Here is a 26,024-nt window from a genome sequence, read left to right as displayed (position 1 = left end):
AGTAGCTTGCTTATCAAAGCAGACACTGAAGAGGCATTTCCATTAAAAGGGATACTGATCTTAAAAAAGGACAGTAACCTTGTCTTACTGAATATTCTTTTTTTTTAATGATTATTTTTATTTCTAGTCTTTTTGCATCATTATGCTGGTATGAATGCTACTGGAAAAAAAAAGTTATGATTAAAAAAAGCTGTTAAACAGATCACTTATTTACAAAAGCTAGATACTGGGTTGTATTTCAGTTTGTTATTACCCCATGTCCTGGTTCTGTTTGTTGGAAGTTGGGCTGGTGGGTAATCTGTGAGTACTACTTGCTTTTTAACTCATATTTTCAAATCTCTTTACTGCATTTTGTTTCTAGAAGATGCAGCTTCTCAATGATTACAACTTTGGCTGCAAGCTGTTTTGATGATCTTTTGGAAACATTGGCTGCTTGCTGCATACCAGCAGCTGTAAAGCTCAGCACTGCACTGCTGTTCAACATCTCGATGCTGTTGTTGCTGATGGAGAGAAACAGGACTTGGTAGTTCACCTGGCAGCAAATTATTCAGAAGAAAAACTTCCAAAGGATCGGGATCATTTTTACCATGGACTCCTTGTCTGTCCAGCAGGATGTTCACTTGCAGAACAGAAGCAGTAATGTGGCCCCTAGCAGCTCTGAAGAACTCTTAGATTGTAAAGCCAAGTCAGATTTGCCTGTTACAACAGATGAAATTAACAGTAAGTTACTTTATGTCTACCAGATAATTTCCTAGCCTTACCCAGGCTTCTCTACAACTCTTTTGTTGTTCAGGTGGTGCTGACGGACTTTCTTCTCGATTTCTTGTACTTATTTTAAGCAAATTTGGTGAAGGCTATGGCTCTGTGTATGGGAAAAGTATTTTATTTAAAAGTTCTTTCAAAACAAAACCAGCTGTGGTGTATGTGCTGCTTAGGGTGTTACTCTGTCTTCTGATAGTGTTTCCGAGACTCTTTACCTGAAATTCTCTGGAACTAACAGTTCTCAAATGATCATTAAGGAGTAAGGTCATGACTGGAGTACTTAATTCTAGCAAAAGATAAAGTACTTGTGCAGCTGTTTACAAGAATCTTAAGAGAGTGCTGATCCGAGTAGATTATAGAATCAAACTTAAGTCGTGAGGGATCTCAGTGAGTCATCTAGTCCAACCTCATGCACAGAGCAGACCTAGCTTTGAAGTTAGATCAGGTTGCTTAGGCCCTTGTCCTGTTGAATTCTGAAAATCTCCAGAGAGGGAGGTTCAACAACCTCTACACCTATTCCAGTAATTAACTGCTTTCATGGTGAAAATCTTTTCCTCATATTGAATTGGAATCTCCCTGTTTCCATGCAGTCATCTAAGGATTTGGTGGTATGTAAGGACATGGTAGTAGATGGGTGGAGGGGATCTTGCAGTTGCGTAGCACACACAAGTCTGCAGGCTGCTTGCGTAAAAGGAGGTGATCATGTGATGAAGTTGTTAGCTTTCCACCCTCCTCATACCACAGGTTTGGCATCTTGTCACTGGCAAGAAAGTGGAGACCTGAGACTTTATTTGCATTTCTTACACTTCCTATTACCAGGCTGGCAGAGTGTAGTTGTATGATGATTCATTCATCTTTTATGGAGTTGGAGATCGCACTTCACTTATCTTCCCTTGTGTTGGACATTGTCCAAACAACTGATTTGTGGCTTACAAATAGGTCCTGTGTCTTTCTACTGTTTTTAATCTCATGGCATCTCCTCCCTCACTGTTCCAAAAAAAAAAAAAAAAACCCTGCAATTGTATTGACACTACTGCAATAAATTACTTCAGTTCAAGGCAGCATTTAGATTCTGAGTATCTCATGGTCTGAGGAAGTTGCCAGGAAACCATTCCTCCAGAATTCTGCTCCATCATCTCTTGTATATGTATACCACCCACAACTGTGAAGATAGAAATGTAAATAAAGTATAAACCTTATGCAGTCTTAGCTGCTGTTTCTGAAAGATGGGCAGAAACAATATTTCTGAATGTGCAAGGTATCTTATTGTTTGTGGCTTCTTGCAGCTGTTCTTAGCACTGACTTCTATTTTAGATTTAGTTTTGACAGACTTTCTGTTGTAAAGTGCTCTAAACTCTGTCTTTGGTTAGTTAGTTGTAAACCAAAGCAGTCCTCTCTTCTGTCCACTGCATCCTTGTTGCTCCCATCCTTTCTGTCATTTCTGCAAGTGTTTTTGTGCCCACATGATGAACTAGACCAGAAAACTGACTCAGGCTAAAATGGCCTGAAGATGGTCTCCCATGTGACAAATAAGATACTTGACAGTTTTGATTCAAATCTTAGTGAGTCAATTGGTTCTGGCAACCTAAGGCTGAATTTTTTTTTTTTTTTTTTAACCCACATTCAGTTTCCTCTGAGCTGGTTCACTGTACAGGCATCTGAACTGGCTTAAGGCAGGACGCATTGCAGAGGTGGGAAGAGAGATGAAAATTAATCTTTTCCCCTTTAAATTATTCCGGAGTGAAACTTGGTGGCACTTATGAGGAAATCTTGTGCCTTCTTCAATAACAAAAGGAAAAACAATTTTTTAAAGTCTTTATGAAATTGCAGTTAGCTTCCTGGCTACAGAATATTTCTGTATATGAATCTTCCAAATACTTGGTTTGGGGAGGATCTGATCCTCAGTTCTGGTCTGTTTGTTGTTTTTTTGTGGCTTTTTTTTTCTTTCCCTCCAAATCTTCTTTGAGCACTCTTAAAAAACCCAAACTGCTTATTCAATTTGGTAGCACCGAGAGGAGGAAAATAGGAAATTTGCAAATACTTTGTGATCATAAATGTTAAATATTTCCAACCAATTAAAACAAAAAAATAATGACATCTTCCATATTATTCCAATGAGTTCCAGTTACTCCAGTGATACATGGTATGGGAGTGAACAGAAAGTGTCCACTTCAGTACTCTATGCTCATTTGAGATCTCTAATAATACACATACACAGTTTTGTTGTGATAACAGATTCATAAATGTAAGCAGTTCCCAACTAAGTGAAGTAGAAATGTGTAAGGAATCCTCTGAAGTGCTGAATTGGTTTTGAAGATGCGTTTTTCCTGATGGAGAAGAAAAATCCAGTATTAGTAAGTAGGGATAAAATTCATATTAAAGTGGTTCTTGAATTGCCTTTTGATTGGCATAGCTGTTATTTTGGTACATGTGAGGTTTGCTATTCTGCTTCTGAAGAAGATGTTCTATTTGAAATAAAATTAAACTCAGTTTAAAGTCAGGAAGCTCTGCTTGGCCCAGGCTGGAAGTGGATGCCCAGCAGCATACCAAATAGCTGAATCATTCAGCACAGGCCTGCAGTTGCTGAGCCTTACTTGTATTAGGCTGCCACTCAGTGTGGGTGTTCAATACCTCTAAACCTCACAAGATATAAAATCCCACGTGAGGTTCTGAAGGTACTTTGTGATCACTTCTGAGGTCCTGCTTGAAGGCAGCATAGTAAAGCAAATGAAAGGTGCTTGTTCTGGTCTTTTTAAATGAGGAATCAAAAGTCCTTTATAGAGTTCCTCATGACAGTTCCTGCCCCTGGCAGTTTCTGTGTTCCTGCAGTCTAAAAGTAATTGCAATAGCATTGTATTTGGGTGGAGGTGTGAAGGGAAATGGGGTGGCTTAAAGTGTAGCTCAGTGAAACTTTCTTTTGCAGCTACCAGTATTAACATCAACGAAGTGCCAAATGAAGAGGGAAGTCTGGAGATAACCAGCAAAGTGGACACCTGCCAGAATGGGCCAGAGTCACTCCTCCCCAACTCTCCTGTTCCGTTTGACCCCACCAGCAGTGCGCAGGGTCAAGAGTTGTCCCCAGGTGTGACTGGTTTCCATGACAGCCTAAGGAAGTCTCAGGGAACTAGTGCTGAGGGCATAGTTCTTAGAAAAGAAGCTTTACAGTCTCTCAAACTAAGTCTTCCCATGCAAGAAACTGAATTGTGTAAGCATCTGTTTATGGTGGTGCCCCTGCTTTCTCTTTGCTGCATAAAGCTTTACCTCTGAGCCTGGCTCTAGACTCCTATAACATTTCAGCTTCGACTAAACTTCGTTTTCGCAGTAAGCTTTTACTTTCAACTACAATTCATTTTCTTTCTGTAAACCACCCTTTGCTGCAGCTGAGGCACGTGCCTTATTGTTTAAAAATTGTTCTTGTGCTGGAGGGGAATTGATGCTTTCTGGGGCTGACACTGTTCTATTCTTCTTGATTATTACAAGTAACAGGTGACATTAAAAAAACACAACAAAACAGCAGAACCAGGTGATCTTAAGCTAAGTAATGAAGTGGGGGGAAGAGAAGAGCAATAAAGGGGGGAGAAGGGAGAAACCTTTGTATTAAGGTGCAGGAGTTCTCTGAAATAATGGCTTTTAAAAGCCTTACTGTGGGGAAGACAATGTGAGTTAACAAAAAGGAAGAAAATGTATCTAGGGAAGATGCTTCTATGACCTGCAGAGAATGAGTGGATGGCTTAGGTCTTGCTTAATTTTATAATTTTAGCACTCTCAGAAGTGCAGATTAAATGACAGCAGGAGTTTTGTTCTTCCTTTGTAATTTCTTGTGATACATATGTGGAGGAACTACCACATTTGCAAACTGAGCAATGGAAATACACAGGCTTTGTCAATGCCTGCACAAGGAGATGTTAGAAGAGAGCATTCTGAGGTGCATGCCAGTGGGCTTTCCTTCCATTCCTTGCTTAAGCATGCAGCATGTTGCTGATGTTAGAAGGGGCTTTTTTCTTATGCAACAAATTTGCCTCTGTTGGAGTTTTCTGTTTGGCTGTAAAGACACCTTTCACTTATAGGCTCAGCAGAATCTTCACTTCCTTTGGAGAAAGAAGAAATAATAAGACTTCAAGCAAGAAGACGGCTGGAAGAACAGCTCAAACAATACAGAGTGAAGAGGCAGCAGGAAAGAGTGAGTGCTGCGTAACAGATCTTGTAGATTCAGGATGCTGTTGAGAAGCTTGAAAGTTTTATCCTTTCTGTGCTCTAAATTACTCTTTTTAGTAGTTTTCTCAAATGTCAGAAACCATTTTTTTTTCTTCTGGACACATAAAATTCTGTTTTCTGTCCCCTCATTGATAACATACCCTTTTGTGCTACTAAAAGTAGGGGGGAAAAGCCCCCAGTCTGAAACTGAGATAACCTAAAAGTTCAATTTTTCCTGTGTTTTTCAGTTAGCTTTTGGAGTCTACCTTGATAATTTTCAACAAGTATATGCTGAGCCTTGCTAGGATTAATTGCTGATGTAATGCACCTTGTTAATGAAATACTGCATCTATTTAAATATTCATGTAAAAGCACAGAGCTTTACGTATGAAGTTCTACAGCAAAATAAGTCTTTGATGTTGGTTCAGGTGTAGCATTCTGGAATTTATTATTGACTCTGTTTTGCTTCTTTTAGTCAAATCAGTCTGCATCCAAGAACCGGCCCTCCAGCACACTGGATCCTGAGCTGATGTTAAATCCAGAAATCTTGCCCAGAGCCAGCACCGTAGCAATGACAAAAGAGTACTCCTTTTTGCGGACCAGTGTCCCCAGGGGGCCAAAGCTGGGTAGCTTGGGACTTCCAAGATCAACATCAAAAGAGAGAAGAAGTTCAAAATCTAAGCCCAGTAAGGTCCGGTCTTTGGCTGACTACAGAACTGAAGATTCAGGCACTGGAAATGCTGCTGGGAATTTTGTGGCTACAGATTTATCTGGTGGGACGCTGAAGCAAAGTAGAAGTGGCCCAACATCAGTTGTTTCTGAGATTAGTCTGCCCTCTGACACAGATGATCGAATAGAGTATTCCTCCTTGGCAGGAGATAGCATTTCAGAGCTTGATGGGAGTGAAGCAGGAATGAGGCTGGATGGAAATGAGAGCGACAGCTCTACCTACAGCAGTGTCTCAGGAAAGGGGCTGTATAGCAGCTTACAGAATGCAGAAGGCAAACAGGGTGTTCCATATACAATAAATGGTCAGAAGATACATGCTGATGCAATGGGGCAGTTTCCTTCCATCAGTGAGGTGCTGCAGGCTGCAGCAGTGGAGCATCAGGCCCAAGAGCCAGAAGTTAACGGGGAAGTCCGGAGTAGGAGAGACAGTATTTCTAGCAGGTAAGAAAGGTCACTGTACAGTGAGACTGCTATTGGGCATTATACTTTCTTGGAATAGACAGCCTATTAATTTTATATTCTACCTGACTTTGGATACACTTTCAACTTGCATTCATTGTGATCAAACCTGTTCTTAAAGAAACTGCAAGGTCACTTCACTTGAGTACCTGTTCACTAAGTATATCTTTAGAGAAAGACGTTTTTGCCACTGACAGTGGTGCTTTAAATGTGCTGTTAGCAGTTGCTTTTGTCTGCATTTACTTGTGAAGCAGGCATTTGTTCACTGAATCACTGATGTGGCATTAAAGTGTGAAAGTGCAGACTCTGGTATTTATTATTGTCCTTTTGCTGATGTACAAATACACCTTTCAGACCTCAAACAGTTATGAAATGCCATGAGTCTTGTCCTAGATACTCTTATCCTCTTCAGCCCTTTAGAATGAGCTTGTGTGTATATCATAGGCATTAAACTGTGATCCAGCAAGCAAGTGGATGACTGGTGAAGCTCTTAATGCAGCTGGTTTTTTTTATCAGCTGCATGCAGATGAGTAGGAATAAAGTGTAATGCCCTGAGATATTAAGGTAAAATCAGTTGTCAACAATTATTCCATCTTAGACTTAATTCTTACACTAATGAGACAGAAAGAGAGGAGATCTTTTTCTCTGGACTCTGTAGCTGAACATGAGGAATCCCTTACACTAAATACCTGTTCTTCCTTCTTTTGCAGCAGCAAAATTTGTTGCATTTTATCAGGCACTCTCACATTGAAGCAGAGAATTGCAGTTGTGAAGGTTTTGTGCTCTCATTGTTAACTTATAATGTGATATGTAGATACAGAATGCAATGAAGTCAGCCATTGCACTCCTGTAAATGTGTGAGTGCCACACTAGATTCTACCTGCTGCAAATACAGGAAACTAATTTAGAAAGCCTTAGCATGAAGATATGGGGGTTTTATCTCTTTGGATGGTAGCAGAGGTTGTTTCACTGTTTTCTGGCTCCATCACAAAGGCAGAAAATTGTCCTAAATCCGAGGTTACGTGTGGAATCTGAGTACCTCTTAATTTCAGCTTGATTTTCCTTTCCTCCAGCTAGCTGAGTGCTGTATTCTAACCCTTTAACTGTGTGTGTGCTGTCTCTGTCTGCAGTGTTTCTATGGAAAGCTCTATCGCAGGAACTCATGACGAAATGTTGCAGGTTCTGAAGGAGAAGATGAGACTTGAAGGGCAGCTAGAAGCACTCTCACTAGAAGCTAATCAGGTAGAAAATGAAATTGAATTTCAGTGTTTAGCAAATTATGTTAATATCTTAATAAATTTTCAAGAGCCTCCTACATAATACACTGTGTTTTGTGGAGACGCTTTTGAATGAGGTACTTTACAAAGATATTGTGATGAGTTGATTCTGGCTGTACACCAGGTGCCCACCAAAGCTCTTTTGTCACTTCCCCTCCTCTGCTGGAAAGGGGAGAGAAAAAAAGTATAACAAAAGGCTTGTGGGTAGAGATAAGGACAGGGAGACATCACTTAACAATTACCATCACAGGCAAAGCAGACTCGACTTGGGGATGTTAGATTAATTTATTACCAATCATAGTAGGATAATGAGAAATAAGCCCAAATCTTAAAACACTTTCCCCCTACTCCTCCCTTCTTCCTGGGCTCAACTTTACTCCCAAATTCTCTACCTCCTCCTGTAAAGTGGGCAGGGGTAACAGAGAATGAGAGTTGCAGTCAGTTCATCACATTGTTTCTGACACCCCTTCCTCCTCAGGGGGAGGACTCCTCATACCCTTCCATCTTAGGGTCCCTTCTCCAGGAGACAGTCCTCCATGAACTTCTCTGAGTCCTTCCCATGGGCTGTAGTTCTTCATAAACTGCTCAAGCATTGGATCCTTTCCACAGGGTATAGTTCTTCAGAAACAAACTGTTCCAGTGTGGGCTTCTCTATTCATTGGGTCTGCAGGACCCATGTTGTTCTGTTGGGCATTATTTTTAGTCAGCCACTAATGTATTTTCTCTTAAAACTTCTGTATTTTGATTATCTGGTCACATTCAGGCTCTCAAAGAGAAGACTGAGCTACAAGCACAACTTGCAGCTTTGAATATGAGGCTTCAGGCACAGATGGAACACAGCCAAAGTAGCCAGCAGAAGCAGGAATCTCTGAGCTCAGAAGTAGCCACATTAAAGCAGTCTTGCTGGGATCTGGAGCGAGCAATGGCTGACCTGCAAAGCACCTTAGAAGCAAAGAATGCTAGTTTGGCTTCTTCAAATAATGATTTGCAGTTGGCAGAGGAGCAGTACCAAAGACTCCTACTGAAGGTTGAAGACATGCAAAAAAATGTCCTCACCAGAGACAGCACAGGTGGGATGATGTAAATGTCAGTCCTTACAATTTGTTATTCCATAAATCTTTTCATTGCAACATAATCTGAAGTCCAGGAAGAAGAAGGAATTATAATTTATGTTTCATTAATGTCATACTAGGGAAATGGTCTGAATTTTAAGATGATTATTTTTTGTTTTGTGTCACAGAAGTGCTACAGTTTGCCAGCTTAGAGAAGGAGGCATAAATATTTAGTGGGCTAATGGTTTATAGAAAATCTTACAAATCCTGCTTTGTATGTAATGATGGCTCTACATGTCAGGAGAGCTGCTTCCTGGTTTTTAATTAGTTGATATTTTTCTGCCTTTAAGGAACTATGAATGCTTAGAGAAGTGGTTCACTGATTTTAATGTTATTCTGTGCATGACCTGATACTTTGGATTCTAGCACTTCCCCTCACTTTTGCAGGACAAGCCAATCTTTGTGTAACGAGGCATAGGTGTTTTTGTTCAAAAAGAAAGGAAAAAACAAAAGCTAAGAACATAACAATAACCCTTGAAAACGTGTGCATAAAAACAGAACAACAGAGTGCACGAGTCCAGATTCTTTTTTCCTTTTCCTAGTTCATGACCTGCGGCAGCAGCTGGCTGCCTTACAGAACCAGCTGCAGAAGGTGCAGTTGGAGAGGACCACACTGACCAACAAGCTGAAGGCCTCTGAAACAGAAATCACATCACTCCAAAACGTGCGGCAGTGGTACCAGCAGCAGCTTGTGCTAGCACAGGAGGCCCGTGTCAGGCTGCAGAGTGAGATGGCCAATATACAGGTGTTTAGATTTACTTGCCTATGGGAGGGCTGAGATCTGTTCTTTATGTTAGTTTTATCCAGAGGACATTGTTTATGGCCTTGGTCAAAGGAGGTGATCTCACCTGTGTATTCTTCAGGTGGAAAGCAGTGGAGGGATGGTGTTTTGTTTCATATGAGTTCACTTTTATGCTGAGACATAAATTTAGCCAAAGCACTTGCCTTTTGTGCATGAAGATCTGTAGTTAATAAATACAGTATCTGAGATAAGTGCCAGATAAGATTCAATGTAATTTTTTTTCCCCAAAACTTAAATTTGTTGGCCAAACTTTGACTGTTGGTATTCAACACATGATTGATTTATTTCCTCTCTTTAGGCTGGGCAAATGACTCAAGCAGGAATGTTGGAACATCTGAAACTAGAGAATGTGACACTGTCTCAGCAGCTGACTGAAACACAGCACAGATCCATTAAAGAAAAGGAACGTATTGCAGCGCAGCTACAAAATATTGAGGTATGGTTGTGGGTGGGTTTTGTGAATGATGCTCTGCCTAGGCTGTGTGTTTAGGTTTTGCAAACTCAAGGCTATTCTGGCAAAGTAATAAACAATTCTTAGGAATTGATTCAAATGCTGCATTGTGAAAAACAGTAAATATCTCAGAGTAAATAAATTTGCATGACATTGCAAACAGTAAGAGGGAGCAAGGCCATGTGTTTCCCATTGCAAGGTGAAACTTGCATTTTCAGCCCTGGTATTTAATTGAATTTTAAAGGTGGATATAAATGTTCTTCCTTGCTCATTCATGGATTCTTTCAAGAGAAAACTTAAATGGAAATGAAAGCAAGTCAGTAACGTGCTTCTTAAGTGTGTGAAATTGCACAGTAGTCAGTCTGTCCTTCTTGCCCTCCAGTAAGAAGAGATGGATAAAATCTGAAGTGCAGTACACTCACTTTTAAACCACTTAGAGCCTTAAATCCCATTGAGTTTCAGTGACATTCCTGCTTCTAAGTCTCAAAGGGCAGTAAAGCAGCAGGTTAGTGGCAGCATTCCATCTCCAGTGTTAATAGTAGTGGTTGCATAAACAACAGGAATTGCTGCTTCATGAAGTAGCTACAGCATCCAAGGAATCTTTATTTTGGTTCCGAATTTTTCCAAACAGCTTGATTTTGATAAAGATTTTCTAATTTAGAAAGGGTATAGTGTTATTTAAGAGGAATTCTGATTATCACAAGTAAATAAGGCATTCACTGTTATTCTAAAGTGTCTTAACTGCAGAATAGGTGTCTTGTGTAATGATAGAAGGTGTGTGAGGCAGACATCAGAATTGGGTTTGCTTGTGTCTTTTCTCTAGAAGCTTTCTTGATAATTTACCTTTTTCTTTTTCTTTTCCTTTTTTCTTTTTCCCACCCCTTCCCTTCCATTAAAATTGTAGAAGTTGATTTCTTGCTTTTTCTGTGCAGGCTGACATGTTAGATCAAGAAGCTGCCTTCATGCAGATCCAGGAGGCTAAAACCATGGTGGAAGAAGACTTGCAAAGAAAACTAGAGGAGTTTGAGGATGAGAGAGAACAGCTTCAGAAAATGGCTGATTCTGCAGCAGCACTGGAACAAGAACTGAATCAGGTAGACTGTTAGGTAACTTCCCAAGGGTTTCAAGGGACACACTTGGCTGAAAAGACTATAGTAAATAACACATTTTTTTCAAATGTGTAAGATTACTGTGAAAACAAAGTCCACATCAAAGTCACTGTCTCAGGTAAAAAGGCTCCCTGGTTTTCAGCCATTTAAGTAAGAGTTCGGGTTTTTTTTTGAAATTTCAGAACTACTGCCTTGTCAGTGCTGGTTTTTGTAGTGAATTCAGTGTGTGATTAACCTAAGTATATACAAGAAGCGCAGATCCATGCTTACAGTTGATAGACAGGATATGGTTAGGCATAGGTAGAGCACAATAAATTTGCACTTGGCTTACAGAGTCCTGCTTTAACTTTGTAACGTAACAAAGGCAGCATGCCAAGGCCTGGAATCCTAGAAAGGCTTAGGTTGGAAGGGACCTTTGAGGTCAGCTACTCCAACTTCCCTGCCACATGCAGGGGCACCTGTCATCTGGACTTGGTTGCCCAAGGCCTCATCCAACCTGGCCTTGACCACTCCCTAGGAGGGGGCATCCACAACCTCCCTGGGCAGCCTATTCCAGAGTCTCACCACCCCTGTACTGAAGAACTTCTTCCCAAGATCCAGTCTAACCCTACTCTCCCTCAGCTCCAAACCATTCCCCCTTGTCCTATTGTTAGACACCCTTATCCTTGTAAATATATAGCACTGTCATTAACAACACAATGTAAACAGTGTGTCTACTGTGGACACATTTCTTCAAATGAAAATTTAGAATACTGTGAATCTTAAGAATATTTTAGGTTTTTCATTCTGTAAGATTACAGATCCTGCAGAAGGCAATCAATGCAATTAGTAGAGCAAATAGAATAAGTGGCCTGGGGAAGTTTAAAAAATATTTTCACCTTCTGCTGTTTTCTCCTAGAAATGAAAATATTAGTTAAAATATTTTATTTTGATTGGAGTGCATTTGAAAATAAAATATTCTTGTCTAAAATACTTCTCAGGTGAAGTTGACTTTGCAACAGCGAGATCAGCAACTTGAGTCTTTACAGCAAGAACACCTAGACCTCATGAAGCAATTCACTCTGACCCAAGAGACACTGCACACCAAAGAACAGTCCCTGGATGACCTGCAAACACAGTATGATGAACTGAAGGCCAGATTAGAAGAGTTCCAAAGTGATGCTGCTTCTAAAGATGACATGATCCAGTATTTGCAGAACGAGAAGATTGTCTTGGAAGTAGCTCTGCAGGCAGCAAAAGCAAGCAAAGAGCAACTTGACGAAGGAGCAACACGCCTTGGAGAAGATGCTGAAGTAGCATCAGAAATCTTGGAACAACTGAGGCAAGAAATGGCAGTCAAGTCAAGCCAGGTAATGAATCCCTACAAATATCTTATTTGAAATAACTCTTGCAGGGATGTTTTGTCACAGGTACATGATAGAGGATTTCTGAGGGTTGAGAAGGCTCAGTGTGTGGTGACCTGTGAGTGTTTTTCTGTATAGAACCGTAGATGCATAGAATTGTTAGGGCTGGAAGGGACCTCAAGGATCACCTAGTTCCAACCGCCCTGCCATGGGCAGGGACACCTCACACTAGATCAGGTTGCTCAGAGCCACATCCAGTCTGGCCTTCCAGGGATGGGGCTTCAACCACCTCCCTGGACAACCTGTTCCAATGTGTCACCACCCTCATGGTAGAGAACTTCTTTCCTAACATCCAATCTGAATCTACCCACTTCTAGTTTTGCTCCATTGCCCCCTAGTCCTATCACCACCTGACATCCTAAAAAGTCTCTCACCAGCTTTCTTGTAGGCACCCTTAAGGTACTTGAAGGCCACAGTAAGGTCTCCTTGGAGCCTTCTCCTCTCCAGACTGAACACTGTGTTATCTAACAGTGCCATCAAGATGCCTTGTCAGAAGAAGGACCCTCCTTAAATTAGGCATAGCAAAAGATACTGTCACTGCTTGAAATAATGTACAATATGACATTTGGCATGTAAAGCAACATGTTTGCTGCTTTTCTCTTCTGGCAGGTGGAAAATCTGCAACAAGAAAATGCCAGCCTCAAAAAACAGGTTCAAAAAGTGAAGGAACAGTTCCTACAGCAGAAGGTAAGAAAAAGCAAACTCCTTCAAAGAAACAGAATCACAGAATTTATACTTCTGAGGGGTTTGTTGAGGAGACTTGGATCAATTTGATGTATCAAAGAACTTTGTGACATAATTACACAGCTTCTGTATTTCACACAGTAGAATTTTTGTCTGTAGCTAACATAAAAGCAGATCCACCAACAAATTCCTGCTTTCACTGGACTTCAGGGAGTTTGCTTGAATGATCCGCCACAAAGTTTTCCTGGTTTCTTGATACTGACTTTGCATTGCCAAAAGCACTCACTAAAATCTTTAATTGTTGTCATTTCCCTGCACCTTTGAAAAACCATAGTTGCTTTTGTGATTAGATGGAACATAAGTGTTTTACTGCAGGTTTTATTCTGTATTTACACAGCTTTTAAATGTCCATTTGAAATTGATCTGCTGGTTGCACTTACATATGTGAGTGGCACCATTAATTTACCCACTCATTGCTTACTAATCCCAAAGGTTGTCTAGCTTGGTAAAGGTTTAAGTTTGGGAAGACTGTTTAAACTCTCCCAGTTAAGCCCTCTTTTCATGTCAGAAGTTATTAACGTCTGCATGGGATGGTTAATTTTTTACAATTCATTCAGTTTCCAAAAGTGGCACATAATTGCTGCAGTGCCATAAAGAATGTGCAGAAGAGTATCCCATACTGTTATGGACACTCTTACTCGGGGGGGGATTTACCACCTGCTGATAAAGAGTGGGCTTTGGTATCTGAGCTTGCATAAAAGGTTTTGAACCAGAGTAAATATGTTACAGATGCTGGTGCTGGTTTGTATTCTTTGACACACACCTCCCATCCTCTCCCCAACCTGAAATAATGTCAGTAAACACTGTATGGAAAATTACTGTTAAGTTTAGAAAGTTGTAACAGAGGTGACCTTGTCCTCTTGAAACTTTTGTGTCCAAAGGTAATGGTGGAAGCTTATCGCAGAGATGCAAGTTCTAAGGACCAGCTGATTAGTGAACTGAAAACTACAAAGAAACGCCTGGACTCAGAAGTGAAAGAGTTAAAACGAGAGCTACTGAAAATTCAGGTTGAAAAACAGTCACTGGAATCTGAACATTCCAAGCTACAGAAGGAGGTATCTCAGGTTCACCAGCAGATGGTGGAAATAGAAAATCAACTTCAGTCAGTGCAGAGAGAACGAGATGATATGGAAACACGCCTACAGGTATGGGAAGTGTTAAGTTTGGGCCTTTGCAAGTGTTGCATCCAGAAGGCATTGCCATTTCTAGTAACTTTGGAAAGAGCCAGGATGACCACCTGCAAGTTAAGGTTCTTGGTTACATATTTCATATTGTCTATACATTTGAGTATATCCCTACCAAAATTGTATCAATGTGAACTGCTTATCAACATCTCCTGTAAGTGGGAAGAAGCACACTGCAGAAGTGCAGAGGTGTGATGTGAGAGCAGTTTCCCTGGTCCCAGTGTGAAGTCCATCTGAGGGCAAAGACCTAACTAGAACTCAATTGTTGTGGTGGTGGCAACAGAGGGAAGAATTAAATAGGAAATAAAAGGGAAAGAATCAAAGAATCCTTTAAGTTGGAAAAGACCTTTAAAATCAAGTCCAACTGTAACCCCAGCCCAGTCTACCATTAAACCATGTCCCTCAGCACCACATCTACATATCTTCTGTATACCTCCAGGGACAGTGACTCCACCACTATCCTGGTTGGCCTGTTCCACAGCTTTACAACCTTTGCAGTGAATAAATTTTTTTAGTGCGCAACCGAAACCTCCCCTGGTGCAACTTGAGGCTGTTTCCTGAAGAGAAAAAACATGGATAACCTTGGAATAGTTTATATTTAGAGATGGAAGTAATTTTGAAATGTCATGCTTATTCTTCTATAACCCAACATACAACAAATATCCTTTGTTCTTCATCTCATGGGTGCTTTTTTCCTTCCTATTAAGTCTTTGCAGTTCGATAAGGAGCAAATGGCATCTCTGGCAGAGGCAAATCAGGCATTAAAACAGCAAGTAGAACAAATGCAAGAAGAAGCAAAAAAGTAAGTGTTCTTTTAGCACAGACAAAAGAACTGCAGCATTTGTTTTGCACAGCCACGTTTTTAGCAATCACTCTTTTTCTATTCCCTAGACTCTCCATTGGGAAATTTAGATAAGAGTGTCACAGAATCATATCCATGGCAAAGTGCAACTCCTGTGTAACATGCAACCAACAGCTTCTCTTTTGGTTCACTTGCCAGCAGTCTCTGCCATGCAACATACACACTGGAGCTAATCCTATTGCCCACTCACTGAATTTCAGCCCTAGCTGGCTAGGATTTTGGCACGAGTGCGAACCAGTTGGTGGCGGTTTTGTTTCCACTGGTGGTCGCTGTTTTTATGATACCTGACACATCCACCAAAAATCCCAGATTAGATTGCATTCTTACTCTAAATTCTGTGTTATTTTTATATTCCTTCATATTGGAGTTCTAATAATTCTGACAAAGACCTCTTAGTATTTTCTTAGAATATTCTCCAGAGTCTTCAAAGTATTGCTTGGCAAAGGGCCACATTGTACCTTTCCAACCTGATGGCTTTCTCTGAGGAGATGTGTGACTCTGGGACAAGGGGAGAGAAATGGACGTTGCTTTTTGTTGTTGTGAAAAAGTCATCTTTTAGTACTGTTTTCAGGCTGGTTTTGTTTTAACCTTAGGTTTTATCTTCTACTCCAGGGCCATTAGTGAGCAGAAACAGAAAATGAAGCGTCTAGGGTCAGATCTGACGAGCGCTCAGAAAGAGATGAAAGCAAAGCACAAAGCCTATGAGAACGCAGTCAGCATTCTCAGTCGGCGACTACAGGAATCCCTCGCTGCAAAGGAATCTGCTGAAGCTGAGTTGAGCAAACTGAAAGCACAAATCACTGATGGTGGAAACGACCAGATTGCTCAAGTATGCAAATGTCTTTTAACGTTGTTAGTACAAAGAGCTATCTTGTTGCAAAATGTAAGTCTTGAAATGTTTTACGCTGAAGCAGTGAAAATATTTGGACTATAAAAGCCTAAGAAGAACGTTGTAGCAGTGTTGTGAGCACTGAGAATTTCCTGAACTGCATTTGAGGGAGGTGATTTGGCAGGCTTTGATTTGCTTAGTGGGTGTGGGGATTTTTTGATTTCTTGTATTCCAGGCCCAGGAGGATGAGCTGTAGTGCTACATTTCCTGGTTAATTTTTATTGTTGATTTGCTTTTTTTATTTGCACTTCCACACCCACCCTCCCCCTCCTCCCCACCCCCCCCCCCCCGGCAAAGGCTCAGCATCTGAAGATTTTCCAAACTTTCCTACTGCTTTTTGCTCATTAACAGTTAATGTTCAGGATAGCCATCTTTTACTCATATATGTTATGCCTATGATAAGAAAATTAATTTTGTGGGGAAACCTCCTATTTCTTGGATCAATGGAGCAAAATATCAAATACACAAACAGCAGTAGCTGGATGCAAGGGTGGAAAGCTCTGAGTAAGAGCTTTACATTAAGCACTACATCTCTAATATTTGCTAGAGAAGTAGACTTTTTAAGAAAACCAGAATTACTTCTGCTCCTGTAGATAGATGAAGCATTAATCACACTTCTCACCCTTTTGTCTTTAGGAAAGATTTCAAGCTCTGGAGACTGAATTGCAAGCTGTTAGCAGCAGTAAGTTGATGCTGGAAAAAGAGCTGCAGGAAGTGATTTCACTTACCAGCCAGGAGCTTGAAGAATACAGAGAGAAAGTGCTGGAACTTGAGGATGAGGTGAATGCTTCAATTTGCATGGTAGATGGAAAGGTGGCAAGTAAGAAGTGTCTGAGAGGCAGGGAGAAACCACAGTATCATAGCTGTAGTCCAACAGTGCAGGAAATCATAGGAAGCATTGTGTCAGCGATGCCAATTTTGCTGCCCTGTGCTGGTTCTTCATGGTTTCATGAATCATTGTTGTATAGGGAAAAAGAAGACGAGAGAGAAAAGTCGTTCCTGTATTAAACACCAGCTGTATCTGGTCATGAGACAGTGAGGATGCATGAATCGGTATCTTTTGGAACTATTTGAAGTCATAGATGCTCAGTAATCTTTGAGGGCAGGGTGGTGGCGATAGATAGATAGATAGATAGATCTCAACTACACTTGATCTGCATCTGAGCAGTACTCCTGTATTCTGCTTTCTAGCAAGCATTTTTGTCTTCCAAACAAACAACAAAAAAACTTAACTGAACTTACTTTGAAGTGTTTGTTTAAAAAAGAAAAGAAGGGAAAAAAAACCTCACTGAGGGGAAGGCAACATGTTTAATGAGTATAGCTCACAACTTTTTTGTGTTGGTTACCTGGACTTGTTTGGGTTTATTTGATTAGGCTTTTTTTTGTTTGTTTGTTTTGTTATAGCTTCAGGAGTCTAGAGGCTTCAGGAAGAAGATCAAACGTTTAGAAGAAGTTAATAAGAAGTTGGCCCTTGAACTGGAGCACGAACGTGGAAAACTTACAGGTCTTAGTCAGTCCAATGCTGCTTTGCGGGAGCACAACAATATCCTCGAAACAGCATTAGCAAAAAGAGAGGCAGATCTGGTGCAACTGAATCTACAGGTATTTGACCTTTTGATACAATATTTTAAAGCAATTAGCTGATATTTCTTATAGGAGGATGTAGACAGCTTCACTCGTGTGGTACAAGGTTGGTGCATTTTCTCTAGATCTGCGTCTCCCGTGTGTGGCATAACAGCAGTAGGGGGCTAAATGAGATCAGAAATGAGACTGCACTAAACAGAGCTGTTTCCTCTGGGGGGAAAAAAAAACAAATCACACTAAAATATTTGCAGTAGTGTGGTTTGCTTAGGTTAGTTGGAACATGCCAACTGCTACATACAGATTCTTTGGGATGAACAATTTTTATGCAAACGGTAACATGTTCATGGGGTATGAGCAAATGGAAATGAGCTACCATTTAACTGTGCCTGCTTTTAAGGGTGAAGGGTACATGAGGAAAGAGTTATCACTGAACAGCAGAGAGAAGTTTTGCAGTCCCTGCGTTGTCTTGTGTTTATATTTCCTTTACTGGCATTTCTGGTTCTTCCAGTGAGCCTGTGAAAAACGTGCATTGTATTTGTGATGTGATGCAGGTTCAGGCAGTGCTAAAGCGGAAAGAGGAAGAAGATCAGCAAATGCAGCAACTGATTCAAGCTTTACAGGCTTCCTTAGAGAAAGAAAAGGCAAAAGTTAAAGACCTTAAGAAGCAGGTAATGACTCATCTTTTCTTTTATTTACTTCAAAGATTATTTAAATGTAAGGTATTTAAAAAGCAGGCTGAAACAAAATCTGTGCACTATGACATACTGCTGCCTCCTGGGGCTCTGTCATAATGGCTGGTGCTGAAAGATCTCTTCTGTTGTGCGTGGTGTTAAGTACACTGACTGACTACCAGGAAAGTTGTATTATGACCTGTAATGCATGGGACATATCCTGAAGTGGTGGTGTCATCCAACAAGTCATAACAAAGCAGCAGTCTGGCAAATGTGCTTCTTCTATTATATATAGTTATTAACCACCATTAGCATTAATAAGAATAACAACACTAATAATAAGTCTTTTAGACAAAAAGAGAAGCGTTAACAGCTGCACAACTTCCTTCTTGATGTGTTTTGTACCCCTTGAGTTGAGCTTCTGTTATGATTCACCTAGAGTGATAAACTGCTGCTTTTTTGAACTGCAGGAGGCAGCAGCCAAAGCAGATGCAGCACATAACCGCCGTCACTACAGAGCTGCTATGCTTGAGCTCAGTGAAATCAAGAAAGACCTACATGCCAAAGAACTGCTTGTCCAAGCCATTCAGGTTGAAGTGGACAAATTGCAGTAAGTAAATGTCCAAGGTCCTAGAGAATAGTAAATAAAATAAATCCTTTGAACAAGCCATGCATTAGTGAATTTGTAGTTCTGCCACTCCAGAGTGGCAAGAAATGTGCCCCAGGTGAGCCTCGCTGTAAGATCCATGTCTGGTGTAGTGTGTGAATATTTGCATTTTTCTGTCTCTCTATAATTCAGATAGTGCACTGTATTTAGCCTTCACTATCTTTTTTTCATACCTATCCTATTATTATTCTCTCTCACCCATCCTTGAGCAGCTACACAGAGGATAAATTTGATTGTTGAATATATTTCACCATATATTCAAGTTCAATTTGTTTTCTTGTGTAGAAGATAATTTTTTTATAGTTTGGGAAAGTATCAGATCTACATGAGAATGGTTATAAGGTTAACCCTATTCCTCCTAAAAAAGGAGGGTTTCTCTTTTGTTTTGTTTTTTTACTGCAAAATTTATTTGTCTATTTTGTTTGTAACTGGTCTATTACTAGTGCTCCAATATTATTATTTTTATATTTAAAGATACAGAGCTCTCTCTCTATGAATTTGTCTCTCTTGGCAAACCTTCAGTCAGAGCTATAACCAACCAGGTTCTGTGTATGTCATTTATGGTTACATAGCTAACCTAGTTAAGTACTTGTTCTAAAGAACAGATTGATGAACTGTCTGTAAATGCTTCTATGCAGGACAGAGGATGAAAAACATTCCCAGGAAGTATCACAGTTTCAACAAGAGCTGGCAGAAGCCAGGTCTCAGATTCAACTTCTGCAGAAAAAGCTGGATGATAATCTTAGTGAACAGCCTGTAGTAAGCCAAGAGGTAAAACCTGCATATTTACCGTGTTTATCCTTATTTATGAGACACTGTATGACTTAGTTTGTCTTTAATTCAGCATTTTTTAGTGAAGTTCTGCTAGGTTTTCTCAGAACCTAGCAAGGATTTGTGAGACCTAATATATTTCAGATTTCACCCATAGATAATTCTAGGTATCTTTTAAATTTTGTGTTTATGGTTTTGTTGTTGTTTGGGTCTTTTGTTTTTTAACCCTGGTAGGTGGAAGACCTCAAGTGGGAAGTAGAACAAAAAGAAAGAGAAATTGAAGGCCTGAAGCAGCAGTTGGATATGAGTGAACAGCGCAGCCACAAAGAGTTAGAAGGGATACAAGTTGTCTTGCAGGTATTTATTCTGATGTAGGGACAATAATTAAAACATAATTTTTGTCTAAATCATATTTTTCTCATGCTTGTAAAGAATATTTATTCATCAAAATGTATTCACTATGCTTTGCAGTATCTTCACTTTTTTCTTCCAGTTTTTCTTTGGCTGTGTTTTTAGCTTTCTATTTCCTTGACCTTATACTATTAAAATAGTCTACTGACTTTTTAAAATCTACTTTCTGGTGTTCTGCCAGGGCAAATTGGTTTCAAATAGCAGTGTTAAATGTGATTTTGTTTTGTAGTTTCCCCTGGAAATGAAAAAAGATGATACAAAGATTAGTTGGCTGGAATTTTTATCCTGTTTCCCTGTATTATACCAATTCTCTTCCCATTTAGAACATCAAAGCTGAGTTGGAAATGGTGAGGGAAGACCTGTCAGTGACACAGAAGGATAAGTTTATGCTGCAGGCTAAAGTGACTGAACTGAAGAACAGCATGAAGTCGCTGCTGCAGCAGAACCAGCAGCTGAAGTTGGACCTGAAGCATGGCAAGATGAAGAAGGTATTTAAATAGGAAGAACAGATGTTACAGGGTACCAGAAAATACTCTGCTGCAGGAAACCTGCTGAAAACTCTGCATTGAAATGTCTGCCTGTGATACAGACTTAATGCTGTTCTCATTCTGAAATGCTAAATACAGGAAGGTTTGCAGGCAAAAGTAACTGCACTGATCTTGACTTCCCAACTTTTACTTGAGAAATCTTTGTGTTTAAGGTATCTTGCATTTACATTTTGATTTACAATAGTAAAGTAAGAAAAGGTAGTACTTAAGTAACGAATTATGAGCAATTATGGAATTAATACCTTCTCATAGTTAATGCTTTCTTAATGTTCATGTGCCTATCCTCTCCATACTGTCTTGTTTTTCATCATTCCACAGTTTCAGAACGTAACTATTAGTGGTTTCTTTGAGTTTTTTGATCTGCTGCTAGTAGACAGAGAATGCAGAGCTCTTGCTCTTTCCCTCTCTGAAGCAATTCCTTCACTTAGTGGGACAGGATTTTTTATGAAAGCCTCCATTTCATTCTTTTAGACATTGATCCTGATACCTCATCCTGCAGGTTTCAGAATTTCCGGAAGGTCTTACGTGATTCTACTTAGCTTTTTCTTTCTAAACTGTTCTCTTAAGTATACTGAAAGTTACTAGAATTTGTTGTGAAGATCCAAGTAATTTGCTTTAAATCCTTCCTGTTTTGTTTCTTTCGTAGGGTGAGTTTTTGAGTAGGTGCTTCTAGATCCTGTTTATTTACTTATGAGCATGGCTAGCAGATGACATTAGGTTAGGAACTTTTGCTTGTGACCCATGAGGTCTCAAGGCTTCTGATTCCTGCTCCAGAATGCAGACACGTACCAGCAGTTGGATGTGAGACTCTTTCTATGGGGTAAAAGTGACTTAATTGTTTTTCTGGCTCTTATTCTTTAACTAGAGGAAGGAACTGAAAGGAGAGAATAACTCCTCAAATCCTGTGACTCCAGTCAAGATTCCTGATTGTCCAGTGCCTGCTGCCTTGCTGGAAGAACTGCTGAAACCAACAGCTGTGAGCAAGGAGCCTTTAAAGAATCTGAACAGCTGTCTCCGGCAATTAAAGTATGACCTGTTATTTTCAAACATATTAAATGCTCCTAAAAATGTTTCCAAGAAACCAGCTGCCAGGAAAAAAGGATCTGGGACTTACTGGGACTACATTTAGGAGAGTGGGATATTCTGTTATAAGTGCTTGCTTATATGGCAAGGAAATAGGGAAAGAGGCCTTTACAATGAACTAGACAAAATGTTCATCAGACACAGCAGAACATGCCAGGAACAGCTATTTCTAGTTGTCCTTGCTGGTGAAAAGCTGGTGTTTCTTCACAGCATCAGAAAGGCTGCCTGTGATAGCCCTGCAGTGTGTTAAGAAATCTCTGCAGAGGAAGTTCATTCTGCCAAAAATATGTTTTCAGATCTTCCCTTATAAGGTTGCATATGAGATTCTGAGCAGGAAAGCCACAGCTTTAGGAAGACAGGCAGGTCAGGTTATTAAGAGAGCTGAGCTGAGCTGCTCTTATCACCTCAGTTGATATTTGAGGGGAGTGAGCCTATGACAGTGTTCTGTGATCCTGAACTACCAGACCAGTCCCTTTTCTAAGTTGGTGTCTGACTGAAGGAATGGGTTTATCTAGTTATTTTTCTGTGCTTTGCTCACCTCTACCTCCCACATTGTCTTTTATGCCTGCAAGATTACCACGTTGATCAGGTTGCAGTCTCTGAGTGCCTGTACTGAGGAAATAGTGCTGCATCACCCCTGGCAATGAGTGCTTGTGGCAAAGGAGCTGCTGCACTGTTGGCCCTTACTTTTGAATTAAGCATATTCCATTTGTTTTGCTCTTACAGAAAGCCAGTGTAAGCTTCCTGTAGACGTCTTTCTCTGGCGTACAGCTATAGCTTACATGATATAATCTTGGAGTAGGTATTGAGAATAAGGAAAGGAATTGTCTGATCTTGCATGTAACAATTAACTTTCTGCTTGTTAATTTTTTGCCTTTTTTTTGTTCTCAATGCTTTCAAAAGGCAAGAAATGGACAGCCTTCAGCGTCAGATGGAGGAACACACCATTACAGTACATGAATCAATGTCTTCATGGACTCAGATTGAGGGGCAGTTAATGGACCTTACCTCTACCAGTCCTGCAACTGCATCAGACCAGCAGGAGATCCCTACTGTAGATGAAAAGAAACAGAATTGTAGCATTAGTGACAAGGAAGCTTTGACACTATAACCTCCTTATCAGTGGTCTTTCTTCCTATGGCTTTAAGTATGTAAACAAATCTTTATCGAATTTATTTATTTCATTTTTTAAAAATTATGTTCAGAGTTGTGCTTTTGCCTGTAGGAGTCAAGGGCATGATTTTGAGAAACTGGTGTAATATTAAGTGCAGAAAATTCTGTTCTAAGCGTTCGTTTGAAACCTTACCATAATAATTTTGTCACGTTGGGGACGTTTTTGGGGTTTAGTAAGAGATTCAGATGAAGGTTTAAAATGAGGTCAAGAGGAGTATCTGGTTCCAGGTCTATTTGTTCAGTCTGGGTGAGTTTGTTAAGGAATGATTGTTAATTATTTATTTAACATCTGGGTTTTAGTGGTGGTTTTTTTTAATGTTAAGGGGCGGTGGTGTTTTGTTGTTTTCCCCTATCTTGAGTTGTATCCAGTTCACAGGGCAAAGTAAGTTCTGTTCATGTTCAGTCATTAGCAGTGGTTAAGACCTGGACATTCTGAGTATCTTCTCTCCTCCATCCTGTGATCTCTTGTTCTTGAACATCAGATTACAGATACCTGTACATAAAGAAATGGCTTCAAACGATTTCTTTTTTTTCCTAGTTATGGAGATAATCTCTGCCCTACAGCGAAAGAAACAAGACTGTAAAGACAAGCCATGCAGACCAGTGTGTATCTTTGGCAGATTTGCCTGGGATGTTTTCTGAAGTATCAGTTATTCTTTTACAGTTGCAGGCCAGTAGCGAGCTTTGCTTCACTGCACAAACAGTTATTGCACCTTTTTAGTTCAACTTTTGAAGTAGACACCCTTGAAAAAAGGTATGTGTGTAATATATATATATATATAAGACAAAAATAGTAATTTTCTGATTTTGAATATCTGTGTTAATATGCTTACATACTTTAAGTTAAGGCTGACACGAGGATTTTTTTGTTACTGTCATTTATTTTAATGTTACATATAAGTTTGCTGGGTTTTGACATACTGTACAAATGGCTTAAGGAAATTAGACCCTAAAGCCAAAGCTTTTAGAAATGTAATTATTTTTACTTTAAAAGACAAAATTATGATGCCTATAAAATTATTATTATTTTTATTAGCTTTATCTTCTCCCACACACTTCCCCTACTTTTTCACCCTCTTGTCCACCATGAATGGAAATGTTGGTACTGTGGCAGCCTCTCTGCAGAGCACCTTGCCTAGATTATGATTATAGCAGCCCATTTTAGATTCCTTCCCTTTTGGTCCTGTTGTTCCATGTGGTTCATAGCCCACCCTCTCCTCATGCAGAATTGAGAGTGTGGAGGTACTGCTTTGCCTCATGTGTTAACTGCTAAAGCACAACCCAAAAGGTTATGTGACAAATATTGTAACATCTTGTGTGCTAGCAGGTTTTAGTCTTAGAAAGATAAAGAAAACAGGACAATTATATCCATTATAGTCTTGCATTACAAAAAAAAAAAATTCTAGTAAGTACAAGTAGATTAAGTGGCTGGCAAAAAAACCCAAAAAAACTTCAGTTCATGTATTTTTTTTCCAAAGAGATTGTTGCTGCTTTTGGATGGGTTTGATTGAGGGTAAAATGATGGCAGTTTGCTTAGCAGTAAGGCAAAACTGAACAAACAACAAATCCAAACCCACCCCTATTTATCCAGAGTCTTAATTTCTCATCATTACCAATTCCAGCTCTAGCCCAGTTGAACATTTTGCACTTCAGTGTGTCTATACTGACTGATTTCATGCCCCTGAGCTACTGGATCTTAATTTTTTTAATTGGAATCAGAGTGAAGTGATGCAAAAAGTCAAGGTTTTGAAATTGGTGAAGGAAGAATGTATTAGTGTGGCATTAGGTGCCTATCATAGAGAATTACCAAAAAATTCAAAGGCAAGTCAAAGGCTTTATAGCCTAGTTTAGAGGTGTTAATGTCTGCATACTGCTGCAGTCTACTTTGCAGAGTGAATGGTACTGATTAGCTTGCTGCTGTCATGTTCTTGAAGTTGCCTGTGTATTAAGCTCAAAGAAGAAAAAAAAATGCAGTATTGTTAAAGAACAAAATTAAAACTACATAATTAGTAATATTCAATACAGAAAAAGAGCTATCAGGTGTTCAGGATTTTAAATATGGTAACACTTGTGCAGTGTTAGTGTTGCTATTCATTTTGGTGAATACATTGTCTACGGTTAAGAATACATTATGTTTTAATCTCTTAAGTTTGGCAACAGTTGTATGGATAAAGGTTTTATCTGATATCAAAGAAAGCTAGAATTGTTAGAATCCTTCATTATTCTTCAGAATGTCTGCTCTCCTCTCACAGTTTATTCTGTTTCTAGTGCAGCACTGCATTTTCTCACTAGCTCCTATAAAGACGGCTGAGCGTATACAACCAAGTAGTCATAGCCGCATGTTTTCCCTTTGGAAGATGAGGGAAGTTGTGAAGTGCTCAGATTAGACTTTTGCAGTGACCCACCTGTCTCTCACTGCAGGTACCTGGACAGGAGTTATTTCCATTTTATACTCAGCATGTGTTTTTTCCATAAACAGAAGCACCACACCATTTACTGAAATGAAGGACAGACGGAGAGACTCGAGGGTCAAAATCTGGTGAGGTACTAAGTCAGTTGAGTTATGGAAGTCACTGGGAAGCCTTCTAGAAGGAGCATGCAGCATGTAATAAAAACAAGGCCTTTTCTTTGAAGTTTATCAGCTCAGATTCTTAATTATCCAGAGAAATAGTTGCTGTTTTATTAAAAAGCCTCACCCTGAGGCTGAGCATGCTCGCTCTACAAAGCTTCAGGTCTCTGCTGTGTAGGCAATAAAACAAACTAGACACAGGAATGAGAATTGCCTCCCCTCTGCCTGTTGCAGCACTGCCAAATACATCTGAGGAAAATCTGAGGAATAATCTCTTGGAGATTTTTTTTTTCCTCTTTTCCTTTTTCAAGCACTGCAATAGAATGTATTTTCCATGTCTGTTCCTTCAGTGGTTGCTACCTGTTAAACCAAATCTTGTTGATGAAGGAGAAATGTTACTGTAATGTGGAATTGTTGCCCAAGTGATGAAAATTAGGAAACAATGCAGAAGAATTACTTTTTTCAGATACTGTTGGGCTTTTGAGGATTCTTGAATAATTGTGCATTTTAAAAAACAAAGGAAAATCACAACCCAAAACCAGCAAACCCTACAGTGGAAAAAGCTGTTAG

General features: G+C 39.8%; 1 protein-coding gene across 1 annotated transcript; it reads left to right on the top strand.

Annotated features, from left to right (window-relative positions):
* The first annotated feature begins 587 nt into the window (after positions 1-587).
* Positions 588-22,916, top strand: GOLGA3 (golgin A3). Its single transcript, XM_054392744.1, has 23 exons — positions 588-720; positions 3,686-3,967; positions 4,830-4,942; positions 5,432-6,126; positions 7,275-7,386; positions 8,185-8,491; positions 9,076-9,278; positions 9,634-9,771; positions 10,719-10,880; positions 11,876-12,244; positions 12,908-12,985; positions 13,924-14,187; positions 14,934-15,028; positions 15,701-15,917; positions 16,614-16,757; positions 17,382-17,579; positions 18,113-18,229; positions 18,703-18,842; positions 19,538-19,670; positions 19,905-20,027; positions 20,405-20,569; positions 21,495-21,655; positions 22,616-22,916. The coding sequence occupies exons 1-23, from the start codon at positions 588-590 to the stop codon at positions 22,821-22,823; spliced, it is 4,557 nt and encodes a 1,518-aa protein (XP_054248719.1). The 3' UTR covers positions 22,824-22,916.
* The last annotated feature ends 3,108 nt before the right edge of the window (positions 22,917-26,024 follow it).

This window comes from Indicator indicator, chromosome 26, assembly GCF_027791375.1.
Source record: "Indicator indicator isolate 239-I01 chromosome 26, UM_Iind_1.1, whole genome shotgun sequence".
NCBI lineage: Eukaryota > Metazoa > Chordata > Aves > Piciformes > Indicatoridae > Indicator > Indicator indicator.
The sequence above is the reverse complement of the archived record's forward strand: the minus strand, read 5'-3'. Positions and strand labels throughout refer to the sequence as shown.